This window comes from Chelonia mydas, chromosome 1 (genome assembly GCF_015237465.2).
Source record: "Chelonia mydas isolate rCheMyd1 chromosome 1, rCheMyd1.pri.v2, whole genome shotgun sequence".
In the NCBI taxonomy this organism is placed as follows: Eukaryota; Metazoa; Chordata; order Testudines; family Cheloniidae; genus Chelonia; species Chelonia mydas.
The window spans coordinates 201,637,843-201,665,557 of record NC_057849.1 but is presented as its reverse complement, the minus strand read 5'-3'; the positions used below and the strand labels follow the sequence as shown (position 1 = coordinate 201,665,557).

The window sequence follows — 27,715 nt, the reverse complement described above, 5'->3', positions numbered from 1 at the left end:
AAAATCAACAAAGGGGGTGGCTTTGCATCGAGGAGAAACAGAATGGCCCCCTCAAGGATAGAACTCAAAACCCTGGATTTAGCAGGTCGTTGATTTTACAGTGGGAGGGAGGAGAAATGAATACAAAACAAATATGGTCTATTTCTTGTTTTGATCCACTTCATCTATCTTTATAAATCTTGCTGGCAGCAGACAGTGCAGTACGACCGCTAGCCATCGTCATCTCCTAGGTGCTCGGCAGAAGACTGTGCAGTATGATTGCTGGCCATCGTCTCCTGGCTGCTCATTAGAAGATGATGCAGTAGGACTGCCGGCAGGACTGAATTGCCATGAGACTAAACTTAAAAGCGAAATGACCTGGCTGAATCACTCCCATGGTTGCCTAGGCGCCCCTGACCGACCTCACTGAGGTCGGCTAAAAGAGCACCTTGGAGTATGGCGACGATGGCTATCAGTCATACTGCACTGTCTGCTGCCAAAAGGCAATGAGCTGCTGTGTAGCAATGCAGTACCGTGTCTGCCAGCGTGCAGGAGACATACAGTGAGCTGAGCAGGCTCCATGCTTGCTGTGGTATGGCGCCTGCTCGGGTAACCCAGGAAAAAAGGAGCAAAACGATTGTCTGCCGTTGCTTTCACGGAGGGCGGGAGGGAAGGGGGTGCCTGACGATATGTACCCAGAACCACCCGTGACAATGTTTTTGCCCCATCAGGCATTGGAATTTCTACCCAGAATTCAAATGGGCTCAAGTGGGCTGTAGGAACTGTGGGATAGCTACCCACAGTGCAATGCTCCTGAAGTCGACTGTTGCCGCGGTACTGTGGAAGCACTCTGCTGACTAAATGCCAACTAAATGCACTTAGAGCATTTGTGTGGGGGGACACACAATTGACTGTGTAAAAATGCTTTCTACAAAACCGACTTCTATAAATTTGACCTAATTTCGTAGTGTAGACATAGCCTTAGAAGCTGAAGCGCTTAAGTGAAGAGGCTACTACACCAAGGGGAAATTTTCTCTTGTCAGCGTAGTTCATCCACCTCCCCAAGAGGCAGTAGCTATGTCGATGGGAGAAGCCATCCTGTCGACATAGCTCTGTCTACATGGGGGAGTTAGATTGGTATAACTACATCGCTCAGGGGTGTGGATTTTTCATACCCCTGAGCAACATAGTTATACCGATATAGGTCTGTAGCGTAGACCTGGCCTGAAATTGGAGACTATGGGTTTCCAGTATCAAAACCCTTTCAGCTGTATTCACGTAAACACATCAAAGTGACAGAAGCCCAGAAAAGGAGTGGGGGGGGAGACAACTCACAAACAATCGACGTGCTTTAGTTTTGTGTCCATGTGATGGGTGTGACTCACCACTGTGACGCCCTCTGCTGGACGTCCCAGGACCACAGCGTCCTCTTCATGACGCAGCCCTCCGGCTGCACTGCGCTCGCCGCTCAGGACCAGCTCTAGGCACCAGCAAAGCAAGCACATACCTGGGGCAGAATAATTCCAGGGTCAGCATTCCGGACACTTTTTTTTTTTTTTTTTTTGCTTGGGCAGTTGTGCTCTCAGATCAGAAAAAACCTAGAGCCAGCCCTGTCCCCACTTCTGTGGGAATGGCAGTCCACTGTTCAGCCACTTCCCCAGTGGTGAGTGGGGGCCAGCGGGACCTGCACCCACTCACTATTCTAGGTCCTGACCCCAGGACCTTGTAGATGGCAGCCACATGCTGCATTCCCCTCCAACCCCTTAGTCTACTTCCCTGGGCCACTTCCTGGCAGCCCCAGCACCTTCTCCGCCCGTGTCTCAGGGCTTCAGTATGCCAGCAGTCAGCTGGGAGCCCACTCCCACGATCTTGCCCAGCACTGCTCTGTCAAGGTGCTAGCTCCTGCAAGGCAACCAGTTTTCCCTCTTCAAGCTACAGGGTGTGACTGAAGTTGCTAGCTCTGCAGCCCTTCTTATATGGGCCAGCCCAGCCCTGATTGGCTGCTTCTCGCAGCCCCTCTCTAATTGGCTGCTTCCTGCGCAGACTCCCTAGGGCTCTATTAACCCCCTATGGGGTAGTGTGGGGCACATGACCCATCACAGTCCCCGTCAGAAAACACAGATACCTGCACATAAACCTGACTCACTGTTGTTAACCTGACACATTGCAGCATTAGTTCAACGCCAACTTGGAGGAAGGGCACCACCTGCTGCATCACCACCACCGCCTTGTGCAACACTCTGGGGCTTCTCATTGATGTGACAGCCCTGTTTTGTGTATGAGAGCTGACAAGATGGCTGCCTGAGCTTCCTGATTGGAGCCGAGTGCAGCAGTGAACTGCAAGTGTCAGTGCACCAGCCCTAATTATTACTGTGGAGTGATGTGATTTGCACTGCAACACTGGCCATTGCATAGCAAGGGCGTCAGAGCCTTCCCAAAAGGGGGGGGGCAGGTGCCCCCACCCCTGAGGCCCCGTCTTCCTCTTCCCCCCGAGGCCCTGCCTCTTCCCCAGAGGTCCCGCCCCTGGCCAAGCCAGAAGCTGGGGTGGGGCCAAAAGCAGACCCCCTGCCCAAGGCAGGTGGAGGGACCCAGGCTCCCCACAGCTGCCCACATGGCTCTCCCTGACCTGGCTCTGGCCGTGGGAGGGGCCTTGAAGCCGCCACCCGTCATGATAAGAGACTTGCAGGCAGCTGTGGAGAGCTGCGATGCAGCCCCTCCACCTGCCTGCAGTGGGGGGGGGGGGGGTCCACCAAGAGCAGCCCCTGGCCCTGGGCCCCAACTCAGGGCAGGCGGAGGGACCCAGGCTCCCCACAGCTGCCTGCGCGGCTCGTCCCAAGGCCGGGCTGTGGCTCTGAGGTCCCCCTCTCAGGCCAGAGGCAGGTTGGGAAGAGCCGCGCAGGCAGCTGTGGGGAGCTGGCATGAAGTCGCAGACCTTGCACCTCCACCTGCCCTGGGCTGGGCAAGGACATGGGCCAGGGGCTGCTCTCAGCCCCTCTTCTTTGCAGGCAGGTGGTGGGTTTGCATGGCCCACACCAGCTGCTGGCCTGCCTGGGGCTGGGGCTGCTGTGGGGAAAAGTGGATGGGACAGGCCTGTCCACTTTCAAAAAGTGGGAGGGCTATGGTCCCCGCCCCACCCCTGTTCCACGCCACTGTCACATAGAGTTCTGCTGCTGGGGGCTGCCATGTTGGACTCACCACTGGGCCTTAAAGAAGCCATCATCTCCTGTTCGCCGGGCAGCTTTCTGAAACTTGATTGATGCTCCTTGCTTTCCTGGGCTTCCGTGAAAGGAAGCAGTGTGATTTCCACAAGTTCTAATTAGAGGAAGGAGAGCAAATGAGATGGTTGTTGCCTTTTGGCAATATTCACATCAGCACTTTATTGCATGCTAATGAGTGCTAATTGTCCTTGGTGACCAGCTTTCATGGAAACAGCACTGAATCCATTTGCATAATAGCGTGAAAGTGTTTTTGAGAGGCTAGGACCTTGGAAAGTTTGAAGAATCCTCTTCCCTTGCGAAGGGGCAGCAGTGCACTGGAACGCAAAGCCTGCTTTGAACTTTGATTCCTGGACATAGGCTCTGATTCCCTGCCAGCTCTCCACGTTGTTCCTGAAGCAGAGCTCTCGCTAGATCTCTGGGCTTCCACACTTTTTTTTTTTTAACCCAAAGCTCCCTTTTAGATTCATGGATTCTAAGGGATCATTGTGATAAGCTGGTCTGACCTCCCGTGTAGCACAGAACTCCCCCAAAATAATTCCGAGAACAGGTATTTTAGAAAAATATTCAATTTGATTTAAAAATAGTCAGTGATGGAGAATCCCCCACATCTGGCTGGATGGGTATATGGGTGCCCCTTCCCCCATTCCCCCCCAGCCCTGCATCCTGTGTGAGAGGAGTTCCTTTGTTGAGAATTTCTCAGATACTATTTTGTATTCAGTTGCTAACAAACAGCATGGCCCACGTGTGCCGCTGCGGGCAGGGCTTGCGTGGGCCGGGGAAGTGTACAGAGAGCCTCCCCGGCTTTCTGCACTGTCAGTCAGATTCCCTGTGCTAGAGAGAATCCCAGATGCCTGGCGAGTTCAGGGATGGTGCGGCTCTGCACAGGTCCCTGTGCAGGGCAGGGAGCAAAGCATACAACCTGGCCCTCTTTGGGGATTGTGAGGCTCACCTTGTTGGAAGAAATTTGGTCTTAGAATAAAGATGTGAGCGTATGGGATTCACACTGCAACTTTTGCTTTCCTTGCTGATAGACGCTCATGGCCATCTCTTATTAGGTGTGCAAGACTACTGGGGTGACCCCTTCGCGGGAAGTCACAGAGCTAACTTATTTCCTTTCTAAAGAGCTTGGCCCTGTCACTTGGGACAGGCCCTACTCTGCTAGTGGCCCAACTTGTACCCCAACCAGGGAAATCCCAACCATCTGTGCAGGAACTCCATGAGCTTCTTTAGAGGTTCCTATGAACTTCTTCATGGTGAGGCGGGATGGGGTTTGCCTCTCTGTGGAAGAAACAGGGGCTTTGGCCTCCAGATCATACAGATCTTCTGAGATATTAAAGTACTGGTGTCTGGGAGATCTGGTAAGGACCAGTGCCACCCATGCGGCAGTCCTGTATTTGCACCAGCTCCAGAGTCCCCTGCCTGCTTTCTCTGGCTCCCTCTCTGTCCGCGTGGCTCCACTGACCTTCTCATGGGCAGGGAGAAATCCACACACAGTGGGAGAATGCCCAGGCATGATCTGGGCTGTTAATATTACATGAATTGTTTGCCATGGGTGTGCCTATCTCTCTGTAGTTCTCTGTGTCCTGATACCATGTCTGTGGGCTCTGGCACACTGTGCTTTGGTTAGATTAAATCCAAATCAAACTTTTTCTGCAACAATATCCCTTTTTATTTGTTCAACCTGTCATCTGTGCACTGGTTTATAAAATTCTACATTGATTTATATAAAAAACCCTCAGTGACTGACCCTGGGATATATAAGTGGGAATTGCTGCAGTGATCTGAAGTCAAAGTAGCAATGGTTTGGGTACTCTGATCTATCTTGTCAGCCAGGTAAGCTTGCCATTGTCATAGACAGTCCCTTACACCAAAAAATCACAACAGTATTCAGGTTACTCCCAGTCCCAAAGGACTAGTCACTTACCCAGTGTCAGTTGTGTCTTAGATCTCTCCCCAAAACAACGCTTGTAGCTGATCCTATACTATCTAAAGATTTATTTTATTGGAAAAGGAAATGAGTTATTTACAAGATTAAAGGAGGTAAACATAGATACACACAAATGAGTTCCAATCTTAAGTTTAAAAAAGTAATAGAAGATTCTATAATAAGCAAGTTCTCTGTGTCCTTTAGGGCTAACCCAGGCCAAGCACTGGGGATCTTTTGCTTATGTTTAGTAATCCTTGCCCCTCAGATTTGAAGCAGTGTAAAAGATGCACTTCTTCCTTGTCAGGAAGGGCTTTTTATTCCTTGCCCTCTTCTGCTTTTTTATTCCTTGCCCTCTTCTGTCAATTCAGCTGTTGGGAGCAATTTATTTGTACAGCTCCTCTTTGTGGGGTGCGGGTGGAGGGGCAATCAACAAAATCTTTTGTCCTCTGATGTTTCACAATGGTTCGTCTGGTGCTGATTGGCCTCCCTTGGTTGGGCAGAAGATACCAGTTTCCAACAGGAGATGTTATTTCACACTTGCTAATGCTTCTCTCCTGTCTGGTGATTTACAGTTAACAAAGCAAACCTCTTACATATTACCTTATACATGGGCGGCGGGTATCATAGGCATGGGAAGGCTCTGCCTTCCCAAACAGCCTGATGTGTCCCCACCCATGCTCAGGCCCCATCCTGCCTTCTGTAAGGCTGTTCCCTTTGTGCCAGAGGCTGGGGCGGGCAGGCTGGGGGCTGCGGTGCACCCCTGGGGCCATGCCACGCCATCCATCCTCCCGGCGCTGGGGCCGCGCTGCCTGCCTGCCTGTCTACCCACCCAGCGCTGGGGCTGGAGCTGGCAGCTCAGCCTGGAGGCAGCTTCAGGGGAGAGGGGGCCGGCCTGCCAGGGGTCGGACCGGGCAGCGTAGCCCGGGGAGGCTGGGGCCGTGCTGTCCGGCACTCGGGGGCTGGGGCCGCCCTGCCTGGTGTGGCAGGGGGCAGGGCTGGGGGCACTAGCCTGGGACAGTGGCCACAGTGGGGGCTGGGCTCCAGTGGGCATGGAAGGGGCGTGGCCTTGGGCAGAAGGGGCGGGGCGGGGCTAGCCAGGGGTTCACCCACTGCCCATGACCTTATATCATGGGATACAGATGTTATAAGTGAGATTAATGCATGCAGCAACTCACACACATTTCTTAAAAGCTTAACACATTCTTATAATTCTAATACCATTTTTAACAATACTAACCCACAGGTGAGCCAGACGGCTTCCAGCTATGTATGATCAGTATTCAGTTGAGACTGAGGGGTCTTGGCATGAGCTGTCACCTGGTCTGCCACATCACAGCTGGATTCTTGAAAGAGCAGAATTGTGTTGGTATTTGAATGGGATATCTCAGAAGGAAAAAAATTCTGTGTCAGATTGTGGCAGGGGTGCTGCTCCAGAAGCCCTTAATCAGCTCCTTCCATTCCTGCCCCAATCAGGGAGACTGAATTAGGGTTGGGGAAACTGCCCTATGTTTGCCTAGTAACTGACCACACCTGCCAGCCTCATTAGCAGGAGCTAGCTATAAGCCTGGAAGGAAGTGAGAGAAAGGGACTAAGAGTGGGAGGTCAGGTTCAGAGGGAGTAGGAGCCTCCTAGTCTGTTGCTGGCCAGGCCTGTGGTAGGCCAAGCAGTTGTAAAGCCTGTATATAGTTGGAAACTGGGGGTGGGAAACTGATCATGAATAAAGAACATGGGTGTTGCACCAGACTGAAGTGTCCCTGATTAATGGAGGAGGGGGCCAACAGCCTGAATCTGGAGGGGTGCTGTGGGTACCTCGTTGCACACATGTACAATTTTTGTCCATAAGCCTTTTAATAATAGGCTCAAATAGGACAACTACTGAAACAGTAGCTTCTCTTTTCACTTAAGAGGTAGCCCTCCTGCTTTTTGGATGCAGAGGTGTAGAGCTTAGTTCCATGCTGGAATGGAAACCTCACAAATACAGATAATCCTGTGTAGATGTTTTAATTTACTGCGGGCCAGATTCTCAGATGATGTGAATCAGAATCTACACCAATTACACTAGCTGAGAACCTGCCCTTAGGTTCTGTGGCAATATGAGCCTTGATCATCTAAAATAAAACGTAATAATCGTAAGTCAAATCATGAGACCCTTTTTCAGTTTTCACCCAGTTCTTCCTTACACATTGAAGTCCATAAGAGTTTTGCATGAGGAAGGATCCCAGAATCTGGCCATATTTCTGACCAAAGGGAATTAATTTTTATATCGGGGAAGCTAGCAGTGCAGTGGAGAAAACAAAGGAACCTCATGAAGGAAAGGCCGTCTACATGCCAATGAACCTGATTTGCATTTAGGCTACAGTTGTGAAGATACATCGCTGTTAAACAGCAGCTAGAAGAAAAGTCTGAATTTTGCACTCACCTCATCTATTGTTATGAGCAAATAAATAATGATCTGCCACCCTTCTGTCCCTCTTCTACACTGCTAACTGCACTGGACTCACTTCTGGTTGTGCAGCGGAAGCCAATTAAAAATGTTGCCCATACTAACTGAATAAGGATGTTTGAATAGCAGTATGACCTCATATCTAAAATGGTAATGAGGGCTGTTAAAACCCCACAACAAAGAATTAAAGAGGAAATAGAAGCTAAGGTGATGAGGAGAACCATTGCAGAGTGACATGATGTAATACCCGGCAGCCAGAGCGCTGCGAGAGAGAAAAAATTTAGAGATGTTAGACTTTTAATCCTACTTAATAAATAGACTGGTCCAGTGTCGATAGCTAAACTGTCACTCAGACCCCCATTCAGCAAAGGACTTACGCATATTCATAGGTCCATAGATTTCAGAGCCAGAAGGGACCATTGTGATCATCTAGTCTGACCCCCTGTACAACACAAGCCATAGAACTTCCCCCAAATAATTCCCAGAGCAGATCTTTTGGTAAAACATCCAATCTCGATTTAAAAATTGTCAGTGATGGAGAATCCACCACAACCCTGGGTAATTGTTCCAATGGCTAATTAATCTCTGCTAAATTTTACGCTTTATTTCCAGACTGAAATTATGTTTAATTTAAGCATGCGAGTAATCTCTTCCCTGTTAAATAAAGCACTTAAGACCATACTTAAATTGCATTAAATTTCAGGTGATGGTGTTGCTGCTTGTGTTATTCCTTTGTTTATTTAATGAATTTGTTATTTGCTGGAATGAGATGAATCCCCAAGAAGTCAGCTGCAGCCCCCATGGAAGGATCCAGTATAGATTTGCCCTGGAATTCTTCTGCTGCTAAATAATGAGATCATGGCTGAAAGCAGCCAGTTCATGATGCTGCATAGACTGTAGCCATGCACCTGGAACCTGAAGGGTGCTCTCATTGGAGAGCCCCCTCTTCTGCATGGGAGCAAGAAGAGTCATGTGACAGAGTCAGTATTGCACCCCCAAAACTCTGAATCTGAGCAGGGATGGGCCTCCGCAGAAGGGTTCTTTCTGGTGTGCTTGTTCAAGCCACTGGTAAGACCTCGTTTGGAATACGGTGTACAGTTCTAGTCACCCATGTTTGAATTTAAATTGGAACAGCTGCAGAGAAGAGCTACTAGGGTAATCAGGGGAATGGAGGGCCTGTCTTATGAGAGGAGACTGGAAGAGTTTGGCTTGTTTAGACTAGCAAAAAGAAGGCAAAGGGGATATGATTTCTCTCTAGAAATACAGTAGGGGTAAATACCATGGAGGGTGAGGTGCTATTTAAGTTAACTGACAATGTTGGCACCAAAAAAATGGCTATACGCTGGCCACGAACAAATTTAGACAGGAAATGTAAAGGTTTCTAACAGAGGGGTGGAGTTGTGTGAGCAAACAACATAATTCATTTTAAGAAGAGCTGGACAAATTTGTGAGAGCAGTTGTATGCCAGGGTTGCTTGTGATGGTGGGGGGACAGGCCCAACAACCCAGGGCTCACGTCCGGTTCATGGCCTGTGCCCCTAAGTGTCATGCTTCAGGGGTCCAGCTGTTTTTCCCCAATGTATTCTGAGAGGGCAGGTTTTAAATATATTCTTCCTCAGAAGGATCAGGGATGACGATGGCTGGAGATGGGACACTGGGCAGGGCAGCCAGGGCTCTGGGATGGCACAGAGTATTTGCTTTCTCTATTCTCAAGCTCATGCTTGGCTGGCTGGTTCTTGCTCACATGCTCAGGGTCTAACCGATGGCCATATGTGGAGTCAGGAAGGAATTTTCCCCCAGATCAGACTAGCAGTGACCTTGGGGGGTTTTCACCTTCCTTTGCATTCTGTGGGTATAGGTTTCTTGCAGGATTATCTGAGTATATCTGACTGAATCATTTCCCTGCCATTTCAGGGGCCTCGAGCACTGGTGCACCTTGCTCCCTCCTATTCTGTGCCTGGAGCCCGTAATAATCTAGTCTCCTATGGGTCTTATTTTCTTTGGTCTCATTTCCATTGTTGGGTTTAGTGGTAGGTGCTGGGTGGCGTTGTGACAGATTTTCGTTACCAGTCTGCCTGGGGCCACAGTTGATCAGGCTGGGGCCACAGGATCTTTTTGGGGAGGAGATGACGAGGCACACCAAGTGTCTAAATTTAAAAGCTTTATTAATAAAATAATAAAATAACAACAGAGAGTGTTGGGAACGCTCCCACTTCACTCAGGGGAAGAAAAAAAGCGTTAATGCCCCAAGCCCTAACCCACTTTCATACTCACACAGGCACGACCCAGACTGACCAAGTCTGGGTGTAATGTCAGAAGAAGGGGGGTGGGAGGTGGACGGGAGTGCTGTCCTGGGCCCAGGCCGTCCAAGGATCTGCTGTGCTCTCCGAGTTGCTCCAGTTCTCAGGAGGGTTTTAAGTCCTGGACTCCTTGGGAGGACGGGGAGGGGACAGGCGGGGAGGTAGTCCACTCAGGGACCTCTGCTTCAGGTGCTCTTTGTGCCAGTCCAAACCGGCTTGCTGTGGCCTCCTCGGTTTCCCAAAACATCCCGGCTCCGGAGACTGTGTTTTCCCTTCTATTGGCCTTTGCTGTCACCGTCTCATTTGCTCTCACTGTTCTCGCTGCTATCTCTGCAGCTCTGCTCAACTTAGTTCTCTTCTTCTCACGGCTGGGCAGCTGCTGATTTCTCGTCAAGCCTGTGACCTTGGGCCGGGGCCAGCGTCTTATCTTCACATGGAGCTAGCTGAAGTGTTGAGTTAACCCGTTCTCTGCTCTTCTTCTTTCTTCCCCCCGGCCTCTCGTATTCTGCAAAGGAAACTTCCACTCTCCACTCACACATCGTTGACCCTCCCCAAAATGCTTTGCAATGCTTGCAACAGTGTTAGCCACATACAATGCAGATCTGCCTTCCCTGAAGACTCCCTGAGGGATGGGGAGCCATTGGGGTGTGACAGCGTTGGTCGCCTGTGATGCATTGGATGTCAGCCCAGATGACCTAGTAGTCCCTTCTGGCCTTCAACTCCATGACTCTGTTCTTTCCCTCCTGCACCAGAATGAAATTCTGCAGGGGATTCCCCTCTTGCAAGTGCTCTGGCGGCGCAGCATCCCCAGCCCCAGAGGCCCAGGCAGTGTGGCTGGAGCACCTCCAGCTCCTGTGCGGCCAGCCCCAGAATGCCGGACGGTGCAGTCTGAGTGCCAGGTGGGCAGCACGGCCCCAGCACCAGCCACCCCCAGTCCCTGCGGGAGGCAGGCCAGCCAGCCCCAGCCAGCCTGGGCCAGCCAGGGCAGAGCGCTGGGAACTACAGGAGGGGGCCTGGCCTGGGGGCGGAGTGTGGGCGGGGCCACGCTAGGCTGTTTGGGGAGGCACAGCCTCTCCCTGCCTATGATACCCGCCACCCATGTGGACAGCCTTCTAAAGTTCTGCAGCCCTGCTAAATTCCCCACTTCCCCCTTGCTCAGAAATACTCCCGGCTACGAATGATTTAATAACTTCTAGACAATCAGTCCTTTGGGGCTGTGTCTGGGCATGAGCTTGTGCAGTACCCAGCGTCAAGGGGCCCCAATCCTGATCAGGGCCTCAGGGCACTACTGTGATTTAAGTATTAAATACTAATCATTTAAACCATATGGACCCTAGAGACGGTGCATTTTACTCCATGTGCCATCTCAAATAACCGGCGCCTGTAATCATTGCTGTTCATTTCAGTTTCAGGGTTAATGACCTTCTCTGTGGCCCACAGGCGCTGTCTTCATTGCGGACCTACAGCAGTTTGGGGAGTGGGGAGAAGCTGGGGCTGTATCCATACAACAGTGGAGGAGGCTGCCACCTGGTGATGAAACAGTAAGATTGTCATGTTATTTGAAGAGGATCAATACAGCTGATTTATGCAGACCGGTATGGACAGCCAACAAGACACTGCCTTGGCTGGGTGTGGGGAGGTGGAGGTTTGCACACGTACGGTGTGGGTTCCTGCTGTGACAGAGAATGCCTGTTAAATGGGTTGCCACCACACAACTGTGGTTGTGTGTAACAGTGTCACTGGCTGAAAGCCCCCTGGCACACCTCAGACATGGGGGAAATGAGATGAATTTCAAGGTTGCTATTGACAGGTTTCAGCGTAGCAGCTATGTTAGTCTGTATCCGCAAAAACAACAGGAGTACTTGTGGCACCTTAGAGACTAACAAATTTATTAGAGCACAAGCTTTTGTGAGCTATAGCTCACTTCATCAGATGCATAGAATGGAACATATATATATATATATATACATACAGATAAGTTGGAAGTTACCATACAAACTGTGAGAGGCTAATTAGTTAAGATGAGCTATTATCAGCAGGAGAAAAACAAACAAACTTTTGTAGTGATAATCAAAACAGTTGACAAGAAGGTGTAAGGATACTTAACTTAAGGAAATAGATTCAATATGTGTAATGACCCAGCCACTCCCAGTCTCTATTCAAACCGAAGTTAATAGTATCTAGTTTGCATATTAATTCAAGTTCAGCAGTTTCTCCTTGGAGTCTGTTTTTGAAGCTTTTCTGTTGCAAAATTGCCACTCTTAAATCTTTTACTGAGTGGCCAGAGAGGTTGAAGTGTTCTCCTACTGGTTTTTGAATGTTATGATTCCTGATGTCAGATTTGTGTCCATTTATTCTTTTGTGTAGAGACTGTCCTATTTGGCCAATGTACATGGCAGAGGGGTATTGCTGGCACATGATGGCATATATAACATTGGTAGATGTGCAGGTGAATGAGCCCTTGATGGCGTGGGCTAATGTGATTAGGTCCTATGATAGTGTCACTTGAATAAATGTGTGGACAGAGTTGGCATTGGGCTTTGTTGCAAGGATAGGTTCCTGGGTCAGTGTTTTTGTTGTGTGGTTACTGGTGAATATTTGCTTCAGGTTGGGGGGCTGTCTGTAAGCGATGACTGGTCTGTCTCCCAAGATCTGTGAGAGTGGGATCATTTTTCAGGATAGGTTGTAAATCTTTGATGATGCGCTGGAGAGGTTTTAGGTCGGGGCTGAAGGTGACGGCTAGTGGCGTTCTTTGTTATTTTCTTTGTTGGGCCTGTCCTGTAGTAGGTGACTTCTGGGTATTCTTCTGGCTCTGTCAGTCTGTTTTTTCACTTCAGCAGGTGGGTATTGTAATTTTAAGAATGCTTGATAGACATCTTGTTTGTCTCTGTCTGAGGGATTGGAGCAAATGCGGTTGTATCTTAGAGCTTGGCTGTAGACAGTGGATCGTGTGGTGTGTCCTGGATGGAAGCTGGAGGCATGTAGGTAAGTATAGCGGTCAGTAGGTTTCCGGTATAGGGTGGTGTTTATGTGACTATCTCTTATTAGCACCGTAGTGTCCAGGAAATGGACCGCTTGTGTGGACTGGTCCAGGCTGAGGTTGATGGTGGGATGGAAATTGTTGAAATCATGGTGGAATTCCTCAAGGGCTTCTTTTCTATGGGTCCAGATGATGAAGATGTCATCAATGTAGCGCAAGTAGAGTAGGGGCATTAGGGGACGAGAGCTGAGGAAGTGTTGTTCTAAGTCAGCCATAAAAATGTTGGCATACTGTGGGGCCATGCGGATACCCATAGCAGTGCCGCTGACTTGAAGGTATATATTGTCCCCAAATGTGAAATAGTTGTGGGTGAGGATAAAGTCACACAGGTCAGCCACCAGGTTTGCCGTGACATTATCGGGGATACTGTTCCTGACGGCTTGTAGTCCATCTTTGTGTGGAATGTTGTGTGGGATGTGGAGGGCTTCTACATCCATAGTGGCTAGGATGGTGTTTTCAGGAAGATCACTGATGGATTGTAGTTTCCTCAGGAAGTCAGTAGTGTCTCAAAGATAGCTGGGAGTGCTGGTAGCATAGGGCCTGAGGAGAGAGTCCACATAGCCAGACAATCCCGCTGTCAGGTTGCCAATGCCTGAGATGATGGGGTGTCCAGGATTTCCAGGTTTATGGATCTTGGGTAGCAGATAGAATACCCCTGGTCAGGGTTCTAGGCATGTGTCTGCACAGATCTGTTCCTGTGCTTTTCCAGGGAGTTTCTTGAGCAGATGGTGTAGTTTCTTTTGGTTACCCTCAGTGGGATCAGAGGATAATGGCCTGTAAAATGTGGAGTTAGAGAGCTGCCTAACAGCCTCTTGTTCATATTCCAACTTATTCATGATGATGACAGCACCTCCTTTGTCAGCCTTTTTGATTATGATGTCAGAGTTGTTCCTGAGGCTGTTGATGGCGTTGTGTTCAGCACGGCTGAGGTTAAGGGGCAAGTGATGCTGCTTTTCCACAATTTCAGCCCGTGCACATCGACGGAAGCACTCTATGTAGAAGTCCAGTCTGTTGTTTCGACCTTCAGGAGGAGTCCACGCAAAATCCTTCTTTTTGTAGTCTTGGTAGGAAGGATTCTGTGGGTTAGTATTTTTACAAAATCTAGACAAGCGATTTACAACACAAACTTTGCTTCTCGACAAAGGAAAAAGGACACTAAACTATTTAAACTACTACATGCCACAAGGAACCACAACAGTGGTTCCCTTAACCCACCCAACAATATTGTTAATCTTTCCAGCTGTACTCTTAGCTCAGCAGAAGAGTCTGTCCTATCTCGGGGCCTCTCCTTTTGTCCCTCCAGACCCACGAGCATGATACAGTTCTGTGGTGACCTAGAATCCTACTTTCAATGTCTCCGACTCAAACAATGTTTCCAACACACCTCTGAACAACATACTAACCCACAGAATCTGACATCAGGAATCATAACATTCAAAAACCGGTAGAAGAACACTTCAGCCTCTCTGGCCACTCAATAAAAGATTTAAGGGTGGCAATTTTGCAAGAGAAAAGCTTCAAAAACAGACTCCAAGGAGAAACTGCTGAGCTTGAATTAATATGCAAACTAGATACCATTAACTTGGATTTGAATAGAGACTGGGAGTGGCTGGGTCATTACACATATTGAATCTATTTCCTTAAGTTAAGTATCCTCACACCTTCTTGTCAACTGTCTTGATCATCACTACAAAAGTTGTTGTTTTTTTCTCCTGCTGATAATAGCTCATCTTAACTAATTAGCCTCTCACAGTTTGTATGGTAACTTCCAACTTATCTGTATGTATATATATATATATATCTTACTATATGTTCCATTCTATGCATCTGATGAAGTGAGCTGTAGCTCACAAAAGCGTGTGCTCTAATAAATTTGTTAGTCTCTAAGGTGCCACAAGTACTCCTGTTCTTTTTAAGGTTGTTATTGTCACTGGAAAAACGTGAGCTGCTGGAGGAACTTGGCCCAGTGTTGGTCTCCCTTCCACTGCAGGACTGACTGCTGGCTTCCCCGCTGCCCAGAAAACAGGGCTGAATGAAGACTAAGGATGTGCTATGGAGCCTGGATTCAACTGCTCTGACTTGTGTGACAGCTACTCCAGTTGGAACAGCCAGGCGCGGAGGCAGAGGACCTTGCGGGATCTCTGCACGATAACGATTGTACGTACCAAGATGGGGACTGAGCTGCTCTGACCTTGAATGCCAGGTTCTACACAGAGGAATGAGTTTGGGGGCGGCCTCTGAGGAGGAGGAGCACACTAGAAAACTTCCTAGGGGAAACTTCTCCCCAGTGGGAGTAAGGACTCTTGGCTTGTGGAGCAGTCTCCCAAGGGAAAGGAAGGAAACCCCAATACTTGAGGTCTTTAAAACTTGTCTGGGTAAAAGCTTGGCGGGTAGAGTGTAAGGAACCAGCCTGGGGAAACAGCCAAGGAATTTGAAAGAATCTTTCCCAGTGAGCTAATGTGAGTGTGGAACTGAAATGACGTTCCATCCCCTTGACCTTCCACCTTCCCTGGAACTTCAAAGTGCCTGTCAAATATTAATAAAGAGGGATTTAATTAAAAGCCAAAGCCCATAATAGATGGGACCTCGCCTCCCCCGCCCCGTAAGTCATTGAGCTCTTGGGGATGACACAGGAATGGTCTTAGTTGGCTAAGTCTATTTTGATATAATTTTGGAAGAAGAATGTAAGCCACTGTTTCCAGTCTGGAGCTGTTGTCTGTGTGCCTGTCAGCGTTCACGTGGGCCCAGCTGGGCATGAATGCCACTTGGCCTTCTACTGAACCCCGTGCTAGCCTCCACGCTGACCTTTAATTAGAAGATTAAAGCTCTTTGGCTCCCCTAGCTCTGGCTGCTTTATTACAACTAATATTCCCCTGTCTGGGCCATGAGTTATACTCCACTCACCTGCCACTGAAATGCTCTCCCAGAGTTCGGAGCCCTGGGACCTCCAACAGAGCCAGGATTGTTTTTGGTGTGTGTGTGGAGGAGAGGAACAGCAGTGCTAGGCTTCCCCAGCTGGTTCCTGAGATAGAGTTTGCAGCCGTGCTTCAGGCAGGGGCTGCTCAAGACAATCTGCTGCCCTAGGCAGAACATCACTATGACCCCCCACCCCCACTACTCCCTTATAGCAGCATGCTCCTCCATAAACAGGCTGCTCTGGAAGGACCCCCACTGGGCTCCATCAACCCTAAGGGCCAGCAGCCCTGCCCAGCCCCACCCTGCATTAGGGATCTAGCCCCAAGAGCACTCGCAGTGTACGGCTCCATCTGTTCCCCATCTCCATTCAGCTCTGGCCCCCCATCTCGAGTGTACCCCTCTGCGTGTCAATCCAAAGTGCCACGGGAGCTGCACCAGGATGGGGGGGAAGCCATCCTGATGTGAGGCTGGCGGGGAGGGTAGCTATTCAATACATGGGTGGAACAATGGGGGATAATACAGGGGGACTGGAGTCTGGACAGGGGGTGGGGATGGGGGCCAGGACATGGGACAGATGGGGTGGGGTTCAGGACATACCAGGGGGACAAAAGGGCTAGGGGAGTAGGACATAGAGGGAAGATGGGTGGCTAGGAAAACAGGGCCAGGGAGTAGATCATGGGGCAGATAGCGTGGGGGATAGGTCACGGGGCAGATGGGGCAGGATGCTAGAGAATGGGGCCAGTGGCTTGGAGGGGAGCACCCCAGGACAGATAGGGTTGGGAGGGTGGCAGGGCACAGTGGGACAGGACCCTGGGGGAGGGGAATGACTGGGGGGGCAGACCTCAAGGCATCAGGGGGCAGATGAGGTGGAAGGTAGATGTGGGGGCAGAACCTTGGGGGGGTAGATGGGCTAGGATAGGGGGAGAGACGGGGCCAGGAAGGCTAGGACAGGGGGGATTAGGACGTGGGTGAAGTAGGGGACAGCTGGGGAGTGGGTAGTATGGGGAGAGGGGCAGGGGACAGATGGGGGACATGGGGTGTCACATACCTGGTTGCCTCCTGCCCTGGAGGGCCCCTCATCCTTGAGCTTGCCTGGGGAGAGACCAGCAGCAGCTCAGAGCCAGGCCCAGCTGCTGCTGGGCTGGGCCCTCCAGCTGTGTGCTCCATGCCAGGGCTTCTGCACAGTCATTAATGCACTTTGATCTAGTCCCTGTTTCAGAGAGGAGGAGATCAAAGTGCATTAAGAAACTGTTAACGCGCATCTGCAGGGTCCGCATGGACAGTTAGTCTGGGCGGGGTAGATTCACACCCCAGCTTGCCATGCACTAATTAAGATTTTGGTCTACACTAACACTTTTGTCGGTAAAACTTTTGTTGGTCAGGGGTGTGAAATAAACACATACACCCCCCCATCTGACATAAGTTTCACCGACAACAGCACTAGCACTGGTGTGGACAGAGCTATGTTGGGCGGGAGACACTCTCCCGCCCACAGAGCTACCGCCACTCCTTGGAGGCGGTTTAATTATGCTGGGGGGAGAGTTCTCTCCCATTGGCATAGAGCGGCTACCCGGGAGACCTTACAGCGGGGCAGCTGCAGTGGTAAAACTCTGCTGTTGTAAGGTCTGTAGTGTAGACACAGACGAAGTGTTCATTTAGAAATCTGCCACCCGAGGCAGCTGCCCAGCTTGCCTGTGTCCAGAGTGGCCTCTGGGCTTCAGGCATAGCCCAGAGGGGAAAAGGGGTGACTCATTGATGGACTGATGGCAGCTCTCCATCAGCAACAAACCACTCTTTGAAGTACAGTAACATCAGGAGGTGGGTGCTACCAGCATCTTTCACCCCTACATTATTGATACAAGTCACTTTTCACCATGGTGCTGGAACAAAGCTGTCCTAAAGCTGGTGCAAAAGGCCATGGGAGGATCACGCCAGCGTAGGGGGGTCTGTCAGTAGCATCAAGCCTGTGTCATGGCTACTCTGCCCTCCTCTCCTCGTCCCTGCAGCCAGTGTGGAGGGCAAGGACTGAGTGTCATGGCCTCCCACTGATCCCTAGCTGCTATATCAGCCTCTTGGGGACTCTGACAGCTGGCACAAATTAGAGCAGCTTTCAGACTGCTCTGATTTGTGTAGGGGGACCAGCTTTGTACACAGCTGGCCTAGGATCAGGAGAGCGCAATGGTGACATAAAGTCAATTTTGATCTTCCTGTTTGCTCCTGTGCTATAGCCAGGGATTGGGGCCAAAGTGCAGCTGTGGCCCAGAAAGTGACTATGTGAAGCTTCTCAGTTCACAGATCTGTCCCCTGGATATTTTTTTTTAATAGTAAATGCTGGTTTTATTGCTCCAAGCCAGTGTTTACTCCTGTTAGCCCTAGGAGGCAGAATGGACTCCTGCTATGGAGGAGTGACCTGAGCATGTCTGCCTTGTGTGTAATTGGGTGGCTAAGGTCTCAGCACAAAATGTTTATTTCTAGTGATGCTGAAAGAGGTAGAAAAAGCCAAGCCTCATTCTCAGATCCCTGGGGGAGAGTTTGTGACAGCAGGAGCTGAAAAAATGGTCTTCTGCCTTGCAAACTAAGCACATGCGATCTGGAATCTGGGACCCTCCCCATGCTATTTTTGGAGTCTTTTTCAAGGTGTGATTCTACTCTCAGAAGTGACCCTGTAAAAATGTTATTCTGGGCTCCATGTTTGTCTCCTGATGTCTCCAGATCAAATGTGCCCAGTTTCAAAATAAAAGGATTTTTGTCCTAACCACAAATAAACTCAGGGACCTGAGAGTCAAGCTGGGCTCTTTCCTTCTCACGTGTTATCCCCAGGAACGAAGATTCTACAGGTTATATAAGGTTCTTAGTTACATCTCTGCACTCCTGTTGCCTTCAATGAGTTTGCACATGTGTAACTAACAGGAATTTAATAAACAAGTCTGCTGGCAATGCACAAGAAGGTATAGCTCCAGCTCCCTTTCTTTGCTGTGTCCTGGTTTTCATTGTTCCCCTGGTATCTTTTAGAGGAGAACTGAAGTGTCTTTTCAATAAATGTAAAAACTGTTTTAAGATCTCAGTAACAGACTATACGTATGATGTACACAAATAACTCCATTTAAGGAATGGTGATTGGGACTGTAACTTTTCATCTAACATAGAGGGTTGCTTTTGTTTTGTTTTAAAGTGGGGTCAGTTTACACATTTAAAATAAGGATATTTTAATGATTTGTTTTTCAAATTGCAATCAGATTTTTTTTTTAAATTTAAACTTCCTTGTATGTAATATTGAGAAGCACCAGCCAATGGAGCTATAGCCAGTGTAGCATCACTGTTCAAACTGAGGCCAAGTCTACACTACACGCTTACATCAGTATAACTACGTCGCTCCGGGATGTGAAAAATCCACCCTCTTGAGGAACACAGTTATACCGACCTCACCCCTGGTGTTGACAGCGCTATGCCGACGGGAGAGCTTCCATAGCTACCACCTCTCGCAAAGCTGGATTAAGTACCCTGAAGCTCTCCCGTCGGCGTAGTAGTGTCTTCACTAACGTGCTACGGCAGCACAGCTGCACCGGTGCAGCGCTGTACGTGTAGACAAGCCCCCTGCAGTACAGAAAGGGAGAAACAGCATCAATGGTGAAAAGTCCATTCGTTCCCTCCTGATAAGTGACAATGTCATTTGTCACACGCCACTAGAGAGAAGCAGTGTTTCTATGTGCTTTTGAACTGGACAGTTACTAGTAATAGTCCTTTGTGCTGGGCTGGCACTTCTCATATTCAAAGCACTTTATGAAGCCTTGCCTGGGAGCACAAGAGAGAAAAGTAGGAAGCCTCCCTCTTGCCCTGTGCCCCATGTGCAGGGCCCAAGTGCAGTTGCACTCCCTCTAATCTCCTGAGCTCAGGGACTGCTCCCAGCTGGTGCCCCTTGGGGCACAAGAGGAGGGGAGGCCAGGGCCTTTTCTTCTTTTCTGACTGCACAGTTCCTCCTGGCTCCCCTGCTCCCTATCTAAAGCACACCAAGGCCCAGTAGTCACAATCTGGCCATAGCTAGTCAAGCTTCACAATCCTGCTCCTCCTTCCCATGTCCTCAGAAGTTACCCTGACTGGCTTGTTTGGCTTTTGGTTTTTTAGGCACCCACCCAGTCAATACTCATCCTCATCTCTTTGTCCTTCCTGCCTTCTCCAGCCCCCTGGTAGCACCCCTCTCCCTGCTTGAAAAGCACTATAACCTGATCCCCTCCCACTGCCATTCCCGGCCTGATGGGCACTCCTGACTGCTATCCTCTGCCACCTCCTCTGGTTCCCATCAGTTCCTTGTCTGAACCTTAAGGAGTTGAGATTCTAACTCACCTCTTCTGCTCCCCAGTGTGTCCTGACTCAGCAGTTTGCTGAGGAACTGGAGAAGATGAGGTGTGTAGCATCTGAATGCTGGGGAATCAGGGCAGGGGTTTTACCACAACAGTTTAGGTGGGTCAGAACTGGACTTGCTCCTTGCAATGGGTAGCCCTCCTTTGTGACCCAGCTAGTGCCACCAAGGCTGGTTTTCAGCTGTTCTCCCTCCAAGAACAGCTGGTCAGGGTGTGGGATGAAGCTTGGGTGTGTACGGGGGTGTTTGTGGGTAACCCTTTTGAAAAAGCATTCACCTTCCCCTGCAACTTCTCTGCACCTGCTGGCAGCTCTGCTCGTGATGAAATCAACCCGCTTGTTTACACAGTAGGGGCATGGTGAAAGCCTGGCTCCCCTTGGACACCTGGCTGTGTGCATCATACTTCTAGAAGGCCTGGCTGGCAGAAAGGTGCAGTGTCTTGCCCCCTTGTGGTGGTGCTGGGGGCTAAGGGAACACGAAGCCCTTCTCCTATGATACACTGGACTCCTCTGAAAGATAGTGGAGAAAATGAAAGATTGGTCACATCGGCCCAAGGCATCTGTACAGGTTCTAATATTGGGCCATGGAGGCAGAGGACTTGGTGAAGGGAAAGATGAGTTCAGTTGTGAATGGGATTTCCCTCCAGTACTGTATTTAATCACAAACTGAGTGTAAGTTCAGTGGATGGTGAAAGGCGGCAGACCCCAGTTGGGGAGGGGTGAAAAGTGCCAGACTGAGAGACTTGCAGAGTGAAGTCTGTATCCATACAGCAGGCGGCAGCAGCAGGGCAGGCAAGCGGCTCCCCTACACACACACCTCCGCTGCCAGCGTGCCTTGCACTGGGAGGGCTGCCTGTAAGGGTGAGATGGGATTTCAGCTTCCGTGGCCCATTCAGTCTCTGGTGCCGGTACTGAGACTGCCGACAAGGCGTCAGTCAGTGCCAGCGGTCGTGGCATTTTTTACAAGGCGGCCACTTCTCTTCTGGGAACCCCCCAGATTTCCCTCCACACCTACAGTCTCCACCCTTTGCCTTCTCTCAGACGGCCTACGACAGCGGCAGTCAGACCTTCCCCTCCTCCTCGGCTGCCCTCCTGGGAGTTGTGTGGACCTTCCTCACCGGTGGAGTCCTGCTGGCTCTTTTCTTTCTTGTCTTCACAATTCACGTCAGGAAGAACAGGTGAGCGACGCATCGTTTGGTTCCATCCTCCATTATGGAAGTTTCACACTAGCTGGGAGAACAATTTCCAGGGCTCTCATTCCTTCTGCTCCCCACCATAAGCTGATCATCAGCTGGGGGTCTGGGAGGCATTACCCCTCTGGGATAGAATTGGACTATTAGGGGCAGTTATGCAGGTCCTACCTGCCTCTGTCGCATCCAGCGTGGAGACAGCTGGAAACAGAATGGCATGGACTGTGGGTCTGACTTTGTAGGGTAGGGAGATGAGCTACTGGACAAGGCGACCAAAGGCCTGATCTGCTGTTGCATCACTTATGTTCCTAAGTATTGGTGTGAGTGGCAGCCAAGGAGTGAAGGTGCTCCATCCTGTTTCTCCCTTTGGCTGGGGTGACCGCTCACACCACTATCTCTGAGGTCGCCATTGGTGATCCTTAGCAGAGCAGTCAGCAGAGGTGGGAAGAAAGAGAGGTGATTCCCACCTTCACCTCAGAGTCTGAGGGCATCACTTCAAGCCATGCATCTAAGGGAGTGAAGACATCCTAGTTTCAAACCATAAAAAATATAAGAATGGCCAAAGTAGGTCAGACCAATGGTCCATCTAGCCCAGTATCCTGTCCTCCAACAGTGGCAAATACCAGATTCTTCAGAGGGAATGAACAGACAAGGACAATCACTAGATGATCAGTCCCCTGGTGTCCAGTCCCAGCATCTGGCAGTCAGAGACTTAAGGATGCCCAGAGCATGGGGTTGCATCCCTGAGTATCTTGGCTAATAGCCATTGATGGACCTGTCCTCCATGAACTTATTTAATTCTTTTTTGAGCCCAGTTATAATTTTGGCCTTCACAACATCCCCTGGCAATGAGTTCCATAAGTTCACTCCTCATTATGTGAAGAAGTACTTCCTTTTGTTTGTTTTAAACTTGCTGCCTATTAATTTAATTGGGTGACCCCTGGTTCTTGTGTTATGTGAAGAAGTAAATAACACTTCCTTATTTGCTTGCTCCACACCAGTCATGATTTTATAGACCTCTGTCATATCCCCCCCTTAGTCGTCTTTTTTTCCAAACTGAACAGTTCCAGTCTTTTTAATCTCTCCCTACATGGAAGCGATTCCATACCCTTAATCATTATTGTTGCTCTTCTCCATACTTTTTCCACTTCTGATATTACATCTTTTGTGAGATGGGGCGACCAGATTGGCACACAGTATTCAAGGTGTGGGCATATCACATATTTATGGAGTGGCATTATGATATTTTCTGGCATGTTATCTATCCCTTTCCTAATGGTTCCTAACATTTTGTTTGCTTTTTTGACTGCTGCTGCACATCGAGTGGATACTTCCAGAGAACTATCCACAATGACACCAAGATCTCTTTCTTGAGTACTAACGGCTAACTAAGACCCTATTGTTTGTTGGGATTATGTTTTCCAATATGTATTACTTTGCATTTATCAACATTGAATTTCATCTGCCATTTTGTAGCCCAATAACCCAGTTTTGTGAGATTCCTCTGTAATTCTTCACAGTCTGCTTTGTACTTAACTATCCTGAGTAAGTTTGTATCTGCAAACTTTGCCACTTCACAGTTAACCCCTTTTCCCAGATCATTGATGATTACGTTGAACAACACAGGTCCCAGTACAGATCCCTGGAGAACACCAGTGTTTACCTCTCTCCATTCTGAAAACTGACCATTTATTTCTACCCTTTGTTTCCTGTCTTTTAACCAGTTACTGATCCATGAGAGGACCTTCTCTCTTATACCATGACTGCTTAGTTTGCTTAAAAGCCTCTGGTGAAGGACCTTGTCTGAGGCTTTCTGAAAGTCCAAGTACACGATATCCCTTGGATCACCCTTGTCCACCTGTTTGTTGACCCCCCTCAAAGAATTCTACTAGATTGGTGATGCATGGTTTCCCTTGACATCCAGGTTTCCTTCATGACACAAGACCATTCGTGGTTTGGATATAGGTTGCATTTTATCTAGGGCACTGCAGTGTATTAGACCAGTATACCACCAGGCACCTGGCATGGGTTTACATGGTAGAGCAGTACTGAATTCTGTAGCAATCTAAATTGATTACAAAGTTACTTACAAACCTTCTAAGAATGTTCTCACCGTGGAACTGGAACAAATGCACAATATTTATTTGCCTTTTTGCAAATAAATAGTTGGGGATTGGTCCTGCTTTGAGTAGGGGGTTGGAATAGATGACCTCCTGAGGTCCCTTCCAACCCTGATATTCTATGATTCTATGTGACTGGTTTCAGAGTAACAGCTGTGTTAGTCTGTATTCGCAAAAAGAAAAGGAGTACTTGTGGCACCTTAGAGACTAATCAATTTATTTGAGCATAAGCTTTCATGAGCTACAGCTCACTTCATCGGACGCATGCTGTGGAAAGTACAGAAGATCTTTTTATACACACAAATCATGAAAAAATGGGTATTTACCACTACAAAAGGTTTTCTCTCCCCTCACCCCACTCTCCTGCTGGTAATAGCTTATCTAAAGTGATCACTCTCCTTACAATGTGTATGATAATCAAGGTGGGCCATTTCCAGCACAAATCCAGGTTTTCTCCCCACACCCCCTCAAACCCACTCTCCTGCTGGTAATAGCTTATCTAAAGTGATCACTCTCCTTACAATGTGTATGATAATCAAGGTGGGTCAAAAACCTGGATCTGTGCTGGAAATGGCCCACCTTGATTATCATACACATTGTAAGGAGAGTGATCACTTTAGATAAGCTATTACCAGCAGGAGCGTGGGTTTGTGGGGGGAGAGAAAACCTTTTGTATTGGTAAACACCCATTTTTTCATGGTTTGTGTGTATAAAAAGATCTTCTGTACTTTTCCACAGTATGTGTCCGATGAAGTGAGCTGTAGCTCACGAAAGCTTATGCTCAAATAAATTGGTTAGTCTCTAAGGTGCCACAAGTACTCCTTTTCTTTCTATGTGACTGGTGAGCCTAGGAAAGCAGAGGGAATACCCCATATGCAGCTAGAGGAGGTGGCCTAGCTATTATCCTAAACCAGTGGTTCTCAAACTTTTTTTTTTCATGGGCCACTTGAAAATTGGTGAGGGTCTCGGCGGACCATTAATGATCTTTCCAAATGTTGTTTGTACTGTTAGCTAACTGTTGTAAAGCGCTTTGGATAAAAGCACTATATAAAAAACCCAATAATAACAATTAACTTTTTTTGTTCTACAAATAAAAGCACACAAGTCATATTTTAATATCAGTAGTCTTACCTTTCTAATGCGATTGATGTGCCCTCTCTCCCCCGCTGCAGCAGCCCCTGAGCTGGGGCTGGGAAGGAGGGGGGTCTCCCCCACCGCGTCAGCAACCAAGCTGGGCTGGGAAGGAGTTGGGTCTCTCCCTCTCTCCCCTGCCACAGCAGCCACAGAGCTGAGGCTGGGAAGGAGGACCGTCTCTCCCCGGCAGCCGCAGCCCTAGAGCTGGGGAAAGTCACCTCTTTCTCTGGCTGCCGCAGCCCTGCACATCCCAAACTTCCTCCACCCCCTCTTCTCACCCCACTGCCCCCTCCCACCTACCCCCTATTCCCCCCAAGGCCGCCACCTCACCTTACATGTGCGTCTTCTCCAGGGTCCAGGCACCTAATTAGTGGAGCCACGCCTGTGTGACTCCACTAATTAGACCTTTCATTCTCTTGTGTGCGGCCGCCCAGGCGTGCACCTTAGAAGGAAATATCCGTGGACCACCTGAATGGAGCTCGCAGACCACTGGTGGTCTGCGGACCTCAGTTTGAGAACCTCTGTCCTAAACCCTGCTGGAGTGGAGCTCTGAGGAAGAGAGTGGGGTGGAAACACCTGGAATATTATATTTAATTCTGGGCTCCATGTTACCTGGAGAGAGTTCAGAGAAGAGCAATAAAAATGATCTGGAGGCTGAAGGCACTGAGTTATAAAGTGAGATGAAAGGAGCTAAGTCTGTCTGATTAGACTGTGGTGACTAAAGAGGGGAACACGTTAACAGTCTGCAAAGATCTGAAGGGTGGGAGCACCAGGGATGGAGAGGAGTTATTTATTGTTTGATCCCTGTGTAAAATTAAGAGTAATGGGATGAAATTAAGGAGGAGGAACTGTAGGCTAAATATTGAAGGAAACTTTCTGGATATGAGTTGTATTAAACTATGGAATAATCTCCTCTAGGGAAGGGGTGAATGCCATCAGTTGGGACATATAAAACTGGACTGGACAAAGTACTAGACGTGCTCAGAAATGATGGTGATGAGGGTGGTATAAGAACCTATATAGTATAGAATAGAACAGAACATGTACAACCAGGGACAGTCCTGCACTGCCCCTGGAGATGGACTGGATGATCTAATAGGGATTGTCTATCTCCAACTTCTGTCATTCTATGACAGGCAGAGGGTTGTCCAGTGGTTAGGGTCCTAGTTTAGCACTTAGGAGGGCTAGGTTCAGTTCCTTGCTCTACCAGAGACTTCACGTGTGACCTTGGGCAAATCACTTAATCTTTCTGTTCCTCAGTTCCCTATCTATAAAAAGGGGATAATATCACTGCCCTACCTCACAGGGTGTTCTCAGGATGGATAGATTAAAGATTTTGAGGTGCTCAGACCTAGCAGTTGGCAGCCCTAGAAGAACCGCAGATAGATAGATGGCAGAGTTCCTAGTGCAGAAGTTCAACTGGTGCATAGGAGGCTATTTCCCAGAGGCAGCCCCTGTGGATATCAGCAGCCAGGTAAGAGGCCTAGCCCCTGGGTGGTATATAATAATGCTGTGTGGGAGGCTAGTCTCTATCTGTTGTGTAAACTCCCCTTTCATTAACTGTCACCCCCTCGCTTGCTTTGTTCCCTGGAGAATTGTGAAGATGTCCAGCCCCAATCTGAACATTGTGACACTGCTGGGCAGTGGCTTGACTTACACTAGCGCTTACCTCTTCGGGATTCCAGAGCAGAGCTTGTTTTCTGGAGCCTCAATGGAAATGCTCATTCAGGTGAGTGAAGTGAACCAGGTGGGTTGATTGTGTTTGTGATTTGCCAGGAAAGGTTTTTAATGTACGCACCACCCCTGCTGAACGGTGACAGTCTCCCTGTCCTGGCTGCCTTGTGCACTGTGTTGAGCTTGTATTTTCATATATGCAAAGATGCTTCCAGTCTGAATGGACTCTACTGTTAGACTGAGAGCAAACAACTAAACAAGAGAGAACATAAGTAAGGTCTTCAGGAGAGAGCACAGTTTGTGTAGCAGCTGCTCCTGCAGACAGGCAAGCAGACTCCTGCACTTTTAAAGGAGTGGTACAGAGGGTTTGTAAAACCTCATAGTAGTTAGTTATCTATATATAGCACAGGGGCCACGGGCAGCAAGAGAACGGGCACAATATCTTGGGCACAAATATCACTTGGAAATCTTCATCAAAACTACACTCTGCCTAATTAATTCCTGATTTCTGCCCTGGGTGTGGCCCCTACCAGCTAGGGACTCAGCGCAGAGCAAAGGAGGTGTGTGTGTGCGGGGGTGGAGATGGGAGCACTGCAGAGAGAAAGAACATCCAGCTCTCGGAGAAGGCAAACACTGTGGAGAGAGTAAGAGGCAGGGAGGTCGTGTTCAGTCACCTGGATGAAGGTAATTGGAGGTGGTGCCAGCTACAGCTTTATTGGTGCTCAAGTCATGTATGTGTTTCAGTCACTCTTGTGCTGCTTTGGTCTGTTTGCTCCTCTAAGAGTTACTCTTGGGGGAATTCTGTGCCACTGAGCATGCAGAATTTACGCAGAAATTAATGTGCGTGCAGAAGTTCCCTCCCCCCGCCCCACACACACAGAGAAATGGGCTGTAGAGCTGCTGGCTGCCACTAGGGGCTGCTGGATCTGACCAAGCCCAGCTTGCAAATAGAAGACGCTGCCAGGATGGGGAGAGCTGGAGGGTTCCCAGCAGCTGCAGTTCTCAGCATGCCCTGAAGGATCAGGCTGTTTCTCCTTCTGGATTCCTGGGCTCTGCGAGTGCAGGTGTTTAGGCTGCAGGGGTGCTTCATGATTGGGCTCTGCGGGGAGGGAGCAGAGAAACAGGAACTAGGTCGACATAGGGGTTTCTTTAACTCTGGTCCTGAAGGAATTTTTGTGTGTGTCTGTGTTGTTACAGACATAACTTGCTGACAGGAATTTTGAAATAAATTACCAAAATAATTGAAACTGGCATGATTATATAGTGTTATTTTGATAAAATGCGCAGAATTTTGCAGAATTTTAAAATATTGTGCGCAGAATTTTTCATTTTTTTGGTGCAGAATTCCCCAAGGAGTAAACAGCCTTTGGTTCCTCCACAGACTGGCAGAAAAGGAAGGGATTGCGTTCCCATAGCCTT

The 27,715-nt window shown here is 49.0% G+C and overlaps 1 protein-coding gene and 1 long non-coding RNA gene across 4 annotated transcripts in view; one reads left to right on the top strand and one right to left on the bottom strand.

Annotated features, from left to right (window-relative positions):
- GPR156 (G protein-coupled receptor 156) overlaps positions 1-27,715 on the top strand; it is a 58,715-nt gene that overhangs the window by 12,727 nt on the left and 18,273 nt on the right. For 2 of the 3 annotated variants that reach the window (XM_043538735.1, XM_043538736.1), the window contains exons 2-5: positions 11,307-11,407; positions 14,897-15,063; positions 21,220-21,356; positions 26,216-26,351. In XM_043538735.1, the coding sequence (XP_043394670.1) occupies positions 14,959-15,063; positions 21,220-21,356; positions 26,216-26,351 (378 nt within the window). In that variant the 5' untranslated portion in view covers positions 11,307-11,407; positions 14,897-14,958. Of the gene's footprint in view, positions 1-11,306; positions 11,408-14,823; positions 15,064-21,219; positions 21,357-26,215; positions 26,352-27,715 lie in introns of all 3 variants that reach the window. The other variant, XM_037909654.2, reaches the window with a different exon arrangement.
- On the bottom strand, positions 1,200-10,699 carry LOC119567135. The gene is made up of 5 exons (XR_005226916.2): positions 9,841-10,699; positions 6,362-6,467; positions 5,122-5,183; positions 3,175-3,291; positions 1,200-1,486 (listed from the first exon to the last, which is right to left on the bottom strand). It is a non-coding gene; the product is annotated as an uncharacterized LOC119567135 (long non-coding RNA).